Source organism: Protopterus annectens, chromosome 6.part1, assembly GCF_019279795.1.
Source record: "Protopterus annectens isolate FY-2018-M chromosome 6.part1, PAN1.0, whole genome shotgun sequence".
NCBI lineage: Eukaryota > Metazoa > Chordata > Ceratodontiformes > Protopteridae > Protopterus > Protopterus annectens.
The window spans coordinates 464,105,753-464,120,191 of NC_056738.1; the positions used below are offsets into that span (position 1 = coordinate 464,105,753).

At 45.0% G+C, this 14,439-nt stretch overlaps 1 protein-coding gene across 1 annotated transcript in view; it reads left to right on the forward strand.

Annotated features, from left to right (window-relative positions):
- PACS1 (phosphofurin acidic cluster sorting protein 1) overlaps positions 1-14,439 on the forward strand; it is a gene marked incomplete in the record, with an annotated part of 1,397,033 nt that overhangs the window by 691,892 nt on the left and 690,702 nt on the right. The window contains 1 exon segment of the mRNA XM_044075887.1: positions 8,128-8,208. Within this exon segment, the coding sequence (XP_043931822.1) occupies positions 8,128-8,208 (81 nt within the window).

Here is a 14,439-nt window from a genome sequence, read left to right on the forward strand (position 1 = left end):
CTTTGAGACTGTCACCAAGTCCCTGGATTAAGAAAACTCAGTACATACAGCTTACCTTGACTTGGCCAAGGCCTTTGACACAGTCCCTCACTCGGGCATCATTGAAAAGCTAACACAACTTGGTGTAAATCCTTATCTCATCAAGTGGGTGGCCAACTGGCTCACTGACAGGACCCTCAAGGTCAAAATAGGCACCTCCACCTCCAGTAGCAGACCTGTCACTAGTGGAGTTCCCCAGGGATCTGTCCTGGGATTCTGCTGTTTGGCATCTACTTCTCGGAGGTCCAGGGAAAGTTAAAAGGCCTGTGGCTGACCAAGTCTGCAGACGATTGTAAGTTGGGTGCTGTCATGGACTCCCCAGATGATGCTAATATGCTGCAAGAGAGTCTCACAGCAACTAATGACTGTTGCCAAAGTCATGGCCTTAAGCTAAATGCAGAAAAATGTATCATCATACCATTCAGCAAAAACATGGCCCCTACTGAATACATCAACAACTATCCCTTAAACACACAACCTGTGGCGAGAGACCTGGGTACGCAGGTTAATCATCTCACGTTCGACCTTCATGTAGTGTCCGTGGTGAGCAAAGCCTTTTACTTGCTTCATCTCATTAGTAAAGGGATTGCAGCCAGAAAAAAGGAGGTTATTACCTCTCTATACACACTCCTCATTAGACCAATAATTGAGTATAACACCCCGTTTGGTATGTACCTCTCCAAACATCTGCACCAACTGGAAAGGCCACAGAAATACCTCACAAAGAGAATTCATGGCCTCCAACACCTGTCCTGTGCAGGCAGGCTCAAATCACTATGATTGTACTGTGTATCATACAGGTTGCTTAGAAGTGATCTGTGTCTCGCCTACAAGGCAATCTCGGACCCTGCCATACTAGAGATGCTCCCTGTCCATAAGTCTAACTCCTCATGCATTACCCACTCAAAAGGCCTGAATGTAATATGCAACATCAACAAAACCTGCTGAAGGGACAGGTTTGCCTCCCAGAGGCTGCCCCATCTCTGGAATAGACTTCCTATACATGTCAAATAGAGTATCTCGCTGACCGTCTTCAAGCGCAACCTTGATAAGTGGATGAGAAACCACAAATTTGTCCCCGGGATTCCACCTCTGTACCTTATTGACAGGGGCGGCAGTTGCTGACTGAGGTTTCTTTTTGGGGATAAACTCTTGGCTAGGCTTGTAAGGGCCCTAGGGCCATTAGCCTAGTAACGTCCAATGATCCTATGTGAACTAGTAGATTAAAATAATAAAAAGGCATTGCCTGAAAGTCCCTTAAAAACTGTATTTAACATAAAAATGTTGCTAATAGAGTTAAGTACAACAGTTGTGGGGGTCAGGACCCTGACTTGGCAGGCAGCAGATGTAAGGAAGGAACTCGTATTGGATGGCTGCAGTCTGTCGTAGGACAGATGTACACTGCAGTGCACTGCGTCCCGTACTCTTAGACGTGGAGGCAGATTAAAAATGGCCAGTCCATCTTAACAAGAAAATAAAAACATTAAATGCTGTCTTAAATTTTGTAGTTGTTGCAGTGTTCACTGCCACATTTGCTGTAGACATGAAAAGCAATGCTTATTTTGATTTTTTACTACAATATATGGTGTATTGCTTGTTTAAGCAAATTGTAAAGTTTTCTTTCAAATCATTTGCATGAAAACATGAAAATAGTTAAGTAGAGATGAGTTGCTTAAACATAGAATGTTAAGTTGTCTATCTCGCCTTCATTCTTGCTGGATGGGTTCGGAGCCGACCTCGGCTCCGACTCGGCCACTCTAAAAGCTCGAGAGTTGGTTCCACCGGCTCGAGGCTCCCCTTATATCCCACAATGCTAGGCGAGAGTTACCTCAGATCTCGTTTGCCGCTACAGCTTCGAGGTTGGTTTTTCTACCGGTTCTTGGTGAGTGACTTTTCTTGTGAAATTAGTCTTTCAAAACCCCTTTAATTTTAATATATTTACTTAATTCCCTTAGTTTAGAGTAAATTTTATCCCCTTCCAAAAATTTCCGTTTTTTTCCCTCAAGAACCTTAGGTTCTTCCCTTGGGCCTACAGGCCTTTCCTTCCCTAGTGGAGTGTGTGTGTATTATTTTATTTTAAAATCCTAGTTACTGGTTTTATTATATTTTAACTTGACAGGGTGTAACTAGTGTGTTTGTGTGTGTGTTTTGTGTACACCTGTTAAAAAAATGTCTAAAGAAGCAAAGGTCTCCGGATTCAAGAAGTGTGATGCGTGCTGTCAGAAAATGTCTCTGACAGACGCTCACACTTCTTGTGTCTACTGTCTGGGGCCTTTGCACCTGCAGGACTCCTGTGCTGTGTGCCATGGCTTCAGCCCCAGGGTCCTGCAGGAAAGAAAGAATAAATTGATTCTCAGAGGCTTACTCAAGCCTGAGGATTCCCTGTCTGTTTCAACAGGGAAGCCCTCTAAGGCATCTAGGTCTTCGGCTCCGGCTACTGAGCCGAGACCTAAGGTTTCTCAACCTCTGCCTTCATCGGCTCCGGCTGGAGCCGATAAGTCTCAGTCCACAGTTTCTGTGGCCCCCTCGGCTCGGCCAGAGCGAGGTAGTAAACTCCGTGTCGGCTCCGACCAGCCCTTGGGAGCCGACAACTAGGAAGAGGTCCAGGTCACCATCTCTTGGCTCCGTTCATTCGGCTCCAGGATCTCCCCTGCTGTCTGAACGGAGCCATAGATCTCACTCCTCTAGGTCATCGAGGCTATCGGATCATGACCTTCAGAGGGTAGTGAGTCGACTACTTAAGTCCGAGGCACTGGCCCAGATGCTTCAGAGCCCGACTCATCAGTCGATGCCTGCCCCGTCCATCAACATATTCCTCCTTGACTCTATTGAGCTCGGGCGGTCAGTCGGAACCGAGACTGTGATAGCGTCGGAGCCGATACAATTGTCTTCGGCTCCGTCGTCGGCTCCGTTCTCTTTCTTGGAAGAATCTCGGCGCTGGACTTCCCTCGTCGGCTCCGAGGGGGTGAGTGGCATCGGACCCTTGTCCGACCCCCTCTCCCTCTCGGTGCCGGGGCTGGTGAGTTCGGCTCCGACATCGGCCTCGAGCCATCACTGTCGGTGCCAAGGGGGGTTCTTAGCTTCTCGGAGCAGGGACCTCTGGCTCTGCCTGACAGGGGTGCATTCGAGGTCATGCGGAGTGTGTTAGAGCCTGGCTCTACTCCACAGTCGGCTCTGTCCGCCCCTCCCTCTACGGTGCCTCGGGCTAAGTCGACTCACTCCTCATCCCGGACCGCAGAGAGCCAACTCCTCAGGAACCCCTGTGGGATTTCATCCTCTTCGAGGCCTCTCCTGATTTGGCAGAAGAGCCCCTCGAAGAGGAAGTGTAAGAGGAAACACATTGACTCACCTGAGGCCATCACATCAGACACACATTTGGATGATTCTGAGGGTTCCCCCCCGTTCCCCTTCTGAAGATGTCTCATTTGCAGACATACTGGAGATCCTGAAACAGAGGGGAAATTGGCCAGCCCTCAACCCTTCGGAGGACGAATCTGTGTATCTTGAGGCGTTTGGCTCTCGTCCTTCCACCTCCTGGGTGTCCCCCCCCTTCGCCCCCCTCATGCAGGTGGTTGCTAAGAAGGCATGGACGGCTCCTGATTCAGTGGACCCCACTCCCAGGAGACCCTCCAAGTTCATAACAGCTCCAGCAGACAAACAGTTTTTAACAAAAGGAGTTTCTGTGGATGCTATGGTGGTAGCTGCTGCCACTAAGAAGGAGCTAGCTGATCCTTCAGTACCTGTCCATCCACCTAACAAGGAATCTTGGACCATGGACAGATGGAAGCGGATATTCTCGTCAGCGACATTTACCATACGTTCGCTGAACTACCTGTGCCATTTTACTCGTCTTCAAAGGGACTTGATCAAGGAAGCGAGTGAAATGTTAAAGGACCCTACAGCTGCGGGTTTCCAAGATAAGATGAACACGCAGCTGGCTACCCTTAACTCCATAACCAACTCCTCCATGCGCCTTCTTTCTTACGCGGCTGATGGAGCGAGCAGAGCCGCAGGGACAGGTGTGGCCTTACGTAGGCATGCCTGGATGCGGCTATGCAATTTTGCGGACCCTTTCAAGGCGTCTTTCACGAACTCCCGTTTGATGGATCATCTCTTTGGTCCTCAAGTGAAAGAAACCTTGACTAGGTGCGAGACTGATGGCAAGACCCTTTCTGCCGTCGGAGTCCGTTTTCTACTCCTTCCAGGCCTTACCCCAAAGGCCAGAAAGGTGGAAAGATGTGGTTCCGTAAACAATCTCAAGGGACTTCGCCTGACGACAGAGTCGTTTCCCGCCAGAGGCAGAGGCGGGAATAACAATGGTAGACGCCGCCCTAGGGGCAGGGGGGGTCCGCAGAACCAGGGCAATCGGGAAGCCTTCCCTGACAAGCCTTTTCAGCATCCCTGAGGTGTTGCCCGACTGCCCATCTTCGGAGGCAGTCGGGGGAAGATTGTCACTGTACCCAGAAGCCTGGCTATCCCTGACTCAAGACAAATGGGTACAGTCCATCATTTCCGAAGGCTATTCTATCCCCTTTCTTCGCTTTCCAAATCAGTCAAAAAAATCCCTTCCAGATGTTCCACCCGCTCAAAGGGATCTAGCAGCTTTGGAGATCTCAAAACTGCTTGCAAAAGAGCAATTCAGCCAGTTCCAGCAGACCAGCAAGGATCCGGAATCTACTCAAGGTTCTTTTTAGTTCCAAAGAAAACAGGGACTGGAGACCAATTTTGGATCTCAGTATCTTGAACAGATCAGTCAAGAAAACAAGATTTCGGATGGTCACGCTGCAATCCATCCTTCCCCTTTTGGGCAAAGGAAACTGGATGTGCTCTATAGACCTTCGGGATGCATCATCACATAAAAATGAACAGACGCTCCAGAAGATTCCTCCGCTTCAGGCTGGGAACCAGTCATTTTCAGTTCAGGGCCCTGCCCTTTGGTCTCACCACTGCCCCCCGGGTGTTTACCAAATGCATGGCAGTGGTAGCTTCTCACCTGAGACGACAAGGATTCCAGGTGTTTCCATATTTAGACGACTGGCTCCTTACAGCTCCCACCAAGCATCTCCTTCTGATGGCCAGAGATTACACTTTTCGCGTTTGTCAAAAGCTGAGTATTTCAATAAATTGCGAAAAGTCTGTTTTGTCGCCTTGTCGTACTATTACCTACATAGGCGCAAATCTAGATACAATAAACATGTCTGCGAGACTAACACATCAGAGAATAACAGACATTCACAAATTGGTATCACTCCTTTTCAACAACAACAGAATCAAAGCCAGGTTAGTTCTGAAGGTGTTGGGAATTATGGCAGCGGCCATACCTCTGCTTCCATTAGCCAGATACCACATGCGACTCCTTCAATGGATGCTCTTTACTCAATGGTCGTACCAGCAACTTCCAATGTCTCACACCATTATGATCACGCAAGCGTGCAAAAATCATCTCATGTGGTGGATGTCTTCCCCCCAGCTCTTGTCGGGAAGACCCTTTGTTCCACCTCCTCCGGTTGCTACTCTGACAACGGATGCCTCCCTGATCGGGTGGGGGGGGGGCATTATCAGGGCAGGACGGTCCAGGGCACATGGCAACCAAGCGAGTGCCACTTGCACATAAATGTTCTGGAGATGAGAGCAGTGCTTTTAGCGTTGCAAGCCCTTCAAGACTCTCTTCCCTTGGGAACGATTGCAATCCAGACAGACAATATGTCTGTAGTGTGGTACATCAACAAACAAGGCGGAACCAGATCTTACCCCCTGTGTCGAGAAGCACTCAGACTGTGGCAATGGGCGATTTCTTCTCAGCGTTTTCTGATAGCAACGCACATCCCGGAAGTCCAATCAAATTGCGGACAAGTTGAGCAGAGCCATACTCATGCCTCACGAGTGGTCTCTGAAAGACTCTGTAGTGAGAGAAATTTTTCTCAAGTGGGGTCAACCTTGCTGCGATCTTTTTGCTACTCCCCAAAACAGCAAGTGCAGAGAATATTTCACTCTATTCCCTTTACCAGGCCAACCCAGCAGAGACGCTCTAGTCCAAGTTTGGCCCCGGGGACTTCTGTATGCATTTCCTCCTTTCCCACTGATCTCTCAAGTAATACAGAAAGCTATCGCTCAGAAGGCCTCATTGATCCTCATTGCTCCTTACTGGCCTCGACAAGTGTGGTTCCCCTTTCTACATCGTTTTCTCTTGGAGCGACCGTGGAATCTGGACCTAGTTCCAGATCTTTTGACCCATCAGTCGGGTCAGTTTCATCGCTCCCTCCCCTCTCTGAACCTCACTGCTTGGTTCCTCCAGTTCCAACCTTAGCCAGGCTTCCTCAATTATCTCACTCTGTTAGAGATATTTTGATAGCTTCCCATAAATCTTCCACTCGAAAGATTTATTTGAGTAAGTGGAAACGCTTCACATATTGTGCTCAAGGAAAGGACAAAGATCCTTTCACTGCTTCCATCCAACTAGTCCTCGATTTTCTAGCTGAACTCTTCCATGCAGGTTCATCTCCCTCTACACTTAAAGTTCAATTGGCAGCTATTTCTAACTTTCATGTGGGTATTTCTGAATCTGCCCTAATGTCCCACAAGCTCTGTAAAGCCTTCTTGAAAGGAGTTTTTCTTCTCAGACCTCCTATAAGAAATCCTCCTTCTCCTTGGGACCTAAATTTAGTTCTTGCTTCTTTGATTCTTTCCCCTTTCGATCCTGCAGTCTCCTCTTCTTTAAAATTATTATCATGGAAAACTCTTTTTCTGGTAGCTATTACATCAGCTAGAAGAGTTTCAGAGCTTCAAGCACTCAGCTGTCGTCCTCCTTATCTTTTGTTTCATAAGGACAGAGTATCCTTACGAACTAACCCGTCCTTTTTACCTAAAGTGGTCTCGACGTCAAATCTGAATCAAAGCATTGATCTACCGGTCTTTTTTCCAGAATACTCCAATAGGTCTGAACAAAAATTACACTGCCTGGATGTTCACCGTCAATTGAGGTACTACTTGGATAGGACTAAACAGTTCAGAAAATCTGATCAGCTGTTTGTCTCCTATGCGGAGAGCAGAAAGGGACTTTCAGTTTCAAAGGTATCATTATCCAGATGGCTAACATCTTTGATTTCCCTTGTATATGAAATTAGACATCAAAAGTTGCCTGATAAACCTAAGGCTCATTCCACCAGAGCTTTGGCTACTTCTTTAGCCTTCCAAGACAGACTGCCCATCGACACCATTTGTGCAGCGGCTACTTGGGCTACTCCTCACACTTTCATTTCTCATTATAAGTTGGATTTAGCTTCTAGGCATAGAGCTAACTTTGGTTCCACTGTTCTCAGGAGTCTGTTCCATTAGGCCACCCGGGACAAGGTGCTAGGGACGCGGTCCCATCCAGCAAGAATGAAGGCGAGATAGACAACTTAACATATAGAAGTTATGTTCTTACCATAACGTTCCATGTTAGTTGTCTTCTTCTCGCCTTCTTCTTGTGTCCCACCCTCCTTCCCCCTGGCCTGGACAGACCTAGAGGAGTTGTGATTGTGACCTCTCTTTCTACCACCTCTTTTCTTAGACATATGCTATTATGCATATTTCCTGCTTCAGGATGTAGGTCACCCTTCTTTCTTCCTGTTGTTAGAGGTGGATTCTGTTGTTACAGTTATTCTGTTACTATTATAAGCTGGGGTTAGCTTACAAACGAGATCTGAGGTAACTCTCGCCTAGCATTGTGGGATATAAGGGGAGCCTCGAGCCGGTGGAACCAACTCTCGAGCTTTTAGAGTGGCCGAGTCGGAGCCGAGGTCGGCTCCGAACCCATCCAGCAAGAAGAAGGCGAGAAGAAGACAACTAACATGGAACGTTATGGTAAGAACATAACTTCTATGTTGATACTGTCTTTTTTTTTTTTTTACTTAGTAGTTTTACTAGTCGACGGTTTTGACTTGGAATATATCAACATATTAACTTTTCAGTTTTCTTTTATTTATTTGGGTCAGTCATTACCTGTTTTGTAAGATATAAATTTTGAACAGTTATTCAGACTTGCGGTAAACTAGGGATGCATAGAAGAGAATTTATCGCCTTGTATCTTTTTTTTTTTCTTAATAGGACTTGTTTTATGAAGATGAAGATGAAAGAAAAGTGAAGAAGACAAGAAGAAAATTGACATCTGCTGCTGCAATAACAAGAGTGTGTAAACTTCAGCATTTTGCTATGACCTGGACTAGGTTTAGACTTTTTCTTGTTTTAATTAAACATGCCTTGTTAGGATGCTAGAGTTATAGGACCAGTCATTATAATTTGTTTGTCTTCCAAAATAAAGTTTCTTTTGGGAGCATACCTTTTTGTAACAGAAGACGCCACAGTGGACAGTATTGTTGTCTCAAAGCAAGAGGTTTCCTGGTTTAATTCTTGGCTGGGGTGCCTTTTGTGAAGAGTCTGCATGTTCTCCTTGTGTTCTAGTGGGTTTCCTCTAGACAATCCAATTTACTCTCACATTCCAAAGAGATGCAGTAGGTGGATTGGACACTCTAAATTAGCCATAGGTGTGTGTGTGTGTGTAATGTCGAAGTACCACAGTGCAGGGCTAGCAACACGGTGGTGTAAACATTGGCTCTAGATAATTGTTACTGGTGAAGTGACACTCCGACCCATGTGCAAAAATGGGAAAAAGTGATGGATGTTGCAGCAGGCTGTTAAAGCTGAGAAATTGTTCAAGTTGCTGATATACAGTAGTAGTCTTGTATATGAAATTGTGTTTCTTCTAGGTGAATTTGGCTATTTTTAGCTCTGTTAGCCAGCTGATGTGCAGAGGCAAGCCACACCCCCCAGCTTCATGCCTATGAGACTTGATAAATCAGTAATTCTTAACTAAATGTAAGGTGAGCAGCTGAAGTGCCTTGCCTAATTACCATGTTTAAATTTCTGATAGTTAAAAATATGATGCATTTAGTATTTTAAAAATAAAGTAAATGTTCTTTACCCCTACATACGCAGTTACACACTATCATTCTTCAGCAGTGCACTGTTAGAGGTGGAGGTGGTAACCCCATTCTATGAAAGTTTAATTGATACATTAGGAGTGCTTCTGAATTACTATCCGAGGCCACCTAGTTGGCCCTCCATCAGTTTTCTGGTATTTAATTTAAGAAGTGCATGTTGGGTCTAAAGCATAAAGTTAAAATTAGTTATATTTGTCTGAGATGCTGCCTCCTTTGCAAAAACATGAAATAAAATACAAAAAGACAATACTTTCTTATGAGCATTACACGTGTATTATGTTTCTTGGTCATGTAGTGTCACTCCCAGTGAGGACATGTTGTCCGTCGTCAAAACCATATCAAAACCAGTGAGAATTCGGGCTTGGTGGCTAGTCTAAAGTTACACCAAGTATTTTGTTTACTCTAATTTTAAGTGTTACATATATGTTAAGCCTTGGCTTGGATGACCTTTGCTGCTATGTCTTATTGACATTTGTGTAACATAGATATTGTCTGCACCCTTGTGTGTAGGCCTATGGGTCTAGAATGTCAATGTTGACTACAGAAGTTATTTGTAAATGCTGCTGTTTTGAGACCTATTAAATTATTCTGCTGCACTGTTGTTGTAAAACGATTTATTGGAATGTGACTGAAAAGGTCATAGAAAGCACCTTGCTATATCTGGTCCAGGAACAGATTATCCACAGATTTGTCAGCAATCCCACTCATAGTATGTAGCCACTTTTGTCTTTACCAGAGATCCTTTTCTGAAAAGGCAGTTTTTGTCCTAATTTCTGTAGTCTTGATATTCTGACTTACAAGATTCAGGTATCTCTCAGAGGCTGTAGATGAGGACTTTCCTTCCTATGTGTTTCTCCCAGATGACCTCTCATTCAGTTATAATGGAGGGCCTTTCTATTGGTAAAGGTTTTGGTTATGCCATTTCCCCTTTAAAATAGTGTGAACAAACTTGCCCTTCTTCCAGTTCCAGGCTTAGTGAATGTTTGGATTGGGTCTAGCCCTTACAGAAGTTGACTAGACTGCTTGAATGAGTAGAGCTGCTGCCTCTACTTTCTCCCTCCATGATGGTTATGCTTTTTTTGCCAGGGTGAGTAACTCCTATAAACAGTGCTTAGACTAAATGGGCTTGAACCTTCTGTCAGTGGGTCTTGCCATGTGCCTTCAGATTTAGGGTTTCTGTTTATGCTGTGCAACTTCTGAAGAACTTTCTTCCTCATGGATGTTTGTTAATTAGCTCAGATGCCTCATCAAGCACAGTAGGTGCTCCAAGATCTGCTCTGGGCCTGCACTGTCCTGTATTACTAAGTTTTGCCTTGATGACAGATTAACATTCTTTGGGTTGGACACCTCTGTTATGAACTTCAACCAGGGTTAACTTCCCTTTTGCTGTCTGCAGTAAGCTACACAAACTCGCAAGATTTTCTGCTCCTTAGATCAGCTTCTGGAGATTAATTTTTCTGCTACCAGAGTCTCTTCCTTTTTCCACCAAAGTTATTGGTGGCTCTTCAGTTTCTTGTAAGGGTGTTGTTTGGTCATAGGAACTGGCTGGTGGAGCAAGTCTGCAACATTACTTTATCTGTTTAGTTCTGTTTTTGCTACTGTAATATAGTACTGTTTATTCATACTGTATTCAGAAATGAAATGTTTCAAAAACAATTCAGCAGTGGGGCCATAAAAAATGGTGATTGTGTTGTATGAAAAAATACAAATTTTTTATAAACTGTTTTCAGAAGCCATGGGCCAGAATGTCGAATTGTGGAATGGGACTAAAAACACCACTGACAACACTAATGGCTTTCAGCATTTACAAGTTGGAGTCCCTGGATGGAGGCAAGGTAGCAAAGAAATTCACCAGAATATCCAGGGTGGGGTGTTGTGTCAGTAAAGTGTGACATGGTGAGCCCATTGTAGAGATCACTGATGGGAATCTTAGGAATAGTGACACCACTTCTACAAACCCTGTATATGAATGGATACAGGCAGCATAGAAATGGTTCTGAATAAGACTCATAAGAATTTGCAGTGTGTATATCAGGTCCCTTTGAGAAAAAGTGGCTAATAGAGGTATCCTGAAGAAAAGCTGGAGGAAGTAGGGTACATCCAAATCAGCTTAAAATATAAACACAGTTTGAGACAGGAGCATCTCAGCCAAAAAAAAAACTTTCTCTATTCATCACTGTGAGAAACTGAAGGAGATGGAAATAAAAAAGTGTTTATTTTCAGAACTGCTTGTTAGTATATTGCCAGTGATTAGGAAGACAGGTGAAATGGATCTGAAAAAAAAAATCCAAGTGGCAGGAGCAGATTTGAGAGGTATATTGTAGATGTTCATCGTGTTTCACTGCTGCAGTCATTACACTTGAGTTATCCTGCCATCAGGTGGTCCCGCAGTCGGCCAGAGTTCCAAAGTCTTGGTCCGGCGTCGGTTGCTGTCGCTTCTTCCCAGACGTCAGTGCGCCAGGGGTGTATAAGATGCAGCCGACGTCATTTTCTTCAGTCTTTCTTGCCGCGCGGTGCCCGAAGCAAAAGCAGTTCGCAAGTGCCGGTCGGCCGACTCCTGAGATTTCAAATTCGATTTCAGATCCGAAGTCTTCAATAAAGCTAAGTACCCCGGTGGGGAAACTTTTTCTTGCCACAGACCGATGTCAGTAAAAATTAATAATTGTATTTCTTGTGGGAAACAAATACCTCATAAAGATTTTCATTCTTACTGTATTCCATGCCTAGGCCCAGATCACGATGTCACTAGTTGTCGGTTTTGTGCTATATTTAATCAGTTTGATTTTGCACGCCATTATTTTGGCCGAAGGTTTAATTATACCATGCCATCAGAGCAACCGACGACTGGCATTCACAAAAAATGCAAAGATAAGGACAAGGACAGGCATCCGAGGCCCAAAACGGATGACAAAGCCTCTTCTAGGCCAGTCGCCGGTTCTCAGTGAGGCACTTTCGCAGCCCCTGACACCCACTACCTCAGAGCCACAGGCCGCGACCGACTCCCACGTGGAGTTGCCTAGGCCTCTGGATACTCAAGGTGTTGGGCCTATGGAGACTAACCCTTCAGATGGGTCCGGAGCTGCTGAGCAGGCTTCGGCTTCTGAGGGTGTTTTCAGTCCTTCACAGCTTACCATTGCATCTGCAGCCAAGGCTAAAGCAACATTAAAGACAAAGAAGCAAGTACAGCATTCACCTGGACAGGCCTCCATGCCTAAAAAGCAGATGCTCAAAATGGCCGAAGACTTAATTACTCTGATCAGGGGTACCCATCCCCCTCCTGATAAAAGGCCTAGGCAGGATACAGACTATGATTCCTCTGACCAGATTTCTATATATTCTGACTCCTCTTCATACCAAGGATATTCTTTACCCCCCTATGAGGACTCTGATGCTGAAGAATCTATCCCTTCAGCCTCTCCTCCTGAGGATTATTCTTTTGGGGAAACTTTACACACCATGAGGGAGCATTTCCACTTGGAGGGCCAGAGTCCAAGAAAAGGCTCAAAGATTTTCTTTTATTGCCTCAGCACAGGCCCCTTGCTATTCCACCAGTGTTGGATATTGTGGACGATGTGTTCTCTGAATCCAGTTTAAATCCAGATTCTTTACCCCCTGCTCCAGTCAAGCCAGACAGGTATTACAGAGTCCCTGACTCACACAAATTTCTTTATAGAAACCCTGCTGCTGACCCAGAAACTATTTCCCAGGGTCCCAAAGGGGTAAAGGCCTCCACAGCTAAAAATCCAGTTCCCTCGGACAGGGATTCCAGAGCATTAGACAGATGGGGGAAGAAAGTTTACTCCTCAGCAACATTAGCAGTGAGAGCTTTAAACTGCCAGTTTCACATGCTTAAATATCAACAATATTTACTGTCTCAGTTAAAACAGAAAATGAGTACAAGTGCAGAACAACCTGATTTTAAGGAAATGCAGGATTTATTGCATGCAGCTGAACAAGTTGGTAAACATACTTTGCAATGCGGTTTTGATTCATTAGAAGCTTCTTGCAGAGCAGCAGTTACAGGATCTGTGATTCGAAGGCATGCTTGGTTAAAGGAACAAACCTTACCAGATCATGTTAAGGCAAAATTATTAGATGCTCCTTTACAGCAAGATATTTTATTTGGTGTTAAAGCAGAGGAGGTATTAAAGAAAATGGAAGATAAGGCAAAATCTATGCAAATGGTAAAGGATTTCTTACAGGTACAGCCACCAAGATTTAGCAGAAATTGGCCTACTAAAAATTGGTCCTTTCCAGTGTCAAGACAGGCCACAAAGAGGCAGATACAGATGCCCAAGAGGCAGATCTCAGCCACAAGGATCTTACAGACCACGACAGTGGGGTGCTTCCACACCAAAAGGAGGTGAGGACAAGTCTCAACCTTACAGGAAACCATCTCAATGACTTTCCCCTTCCAATGCCAAACTCTACCCTGTTGGCAGCTCCCTTAGGGGGGAAACTAGCACTTTTTTCACAAAACTGGCAAGCAATCACCCAGGACAAATGGATGCTGAATATTGTGTCTCAAGGTTACAGGTTCCACTTTCTCACTTTAACAAGGCTAAAAGGAATGCCAGACCTGCTACAAAATCAATGGGCAGAGGCACAAAAACAAATTACGGCCCTCATGGACATGAGAGCTATTCAAAAAGTACCAAAGCAGGAACAAGGACAAAGCCTGGAGACCCATTCTAGAACTTTCCACTCTAAATACTTATCTGCATGTTCCGAAATTCAAAATGTTGACACTGCACCAGCTCCTTCCCATATTGGGCAAGAAAGCTTGGCTTGTTACTTTGGACCTCAAAGAGGCATACCTGCATGTCCCTATCAGACAAAATTGCAGAAGATACCTCAGATTCATAGCTGGTTCAATGCACTACCAATTCTCTGCACTGCCCTTTGGCTTATCTACTGCACCCAGGGTCTTCACAAAGTGCCTGGCACCAGTAATTGCATTTTGCAGCCAAAAAGGAATTCAAATTTATCCATACCTGGATGACTGCCTGATTCAAGCAGAGAGCAAGGACATTCTTCTAAAGCATCTGGCGTTTGTAAAAATGTTATTAAGTTGCCTAGGGTACACAGTAAACGAAAAGAAGTCAAAACTAGTGCCCTCACAAGAGATAATATTCCTGGGTGCCAGCTTAAATACAACGGCCCAGATGGCTTATCTCACACCAGGACAACTGACTCAGTATTTTCAATTGATGGCAACAAAGTCCCAACTCCCTGCAAGAAAAATTCTGCAGGCCTTGGGATTCATGGCATCCTGCATACTTCTAATTCCATATGCCAGACTGCATATGAGGAAATTACAATGGTACCTAAAAAGTGTTTGGAATCAACACTCTCACAGCTTGGAAATGGTAATACCATTAATTTCCTGCCTGCAACAGGAGTTTCGATGGTGGGCACA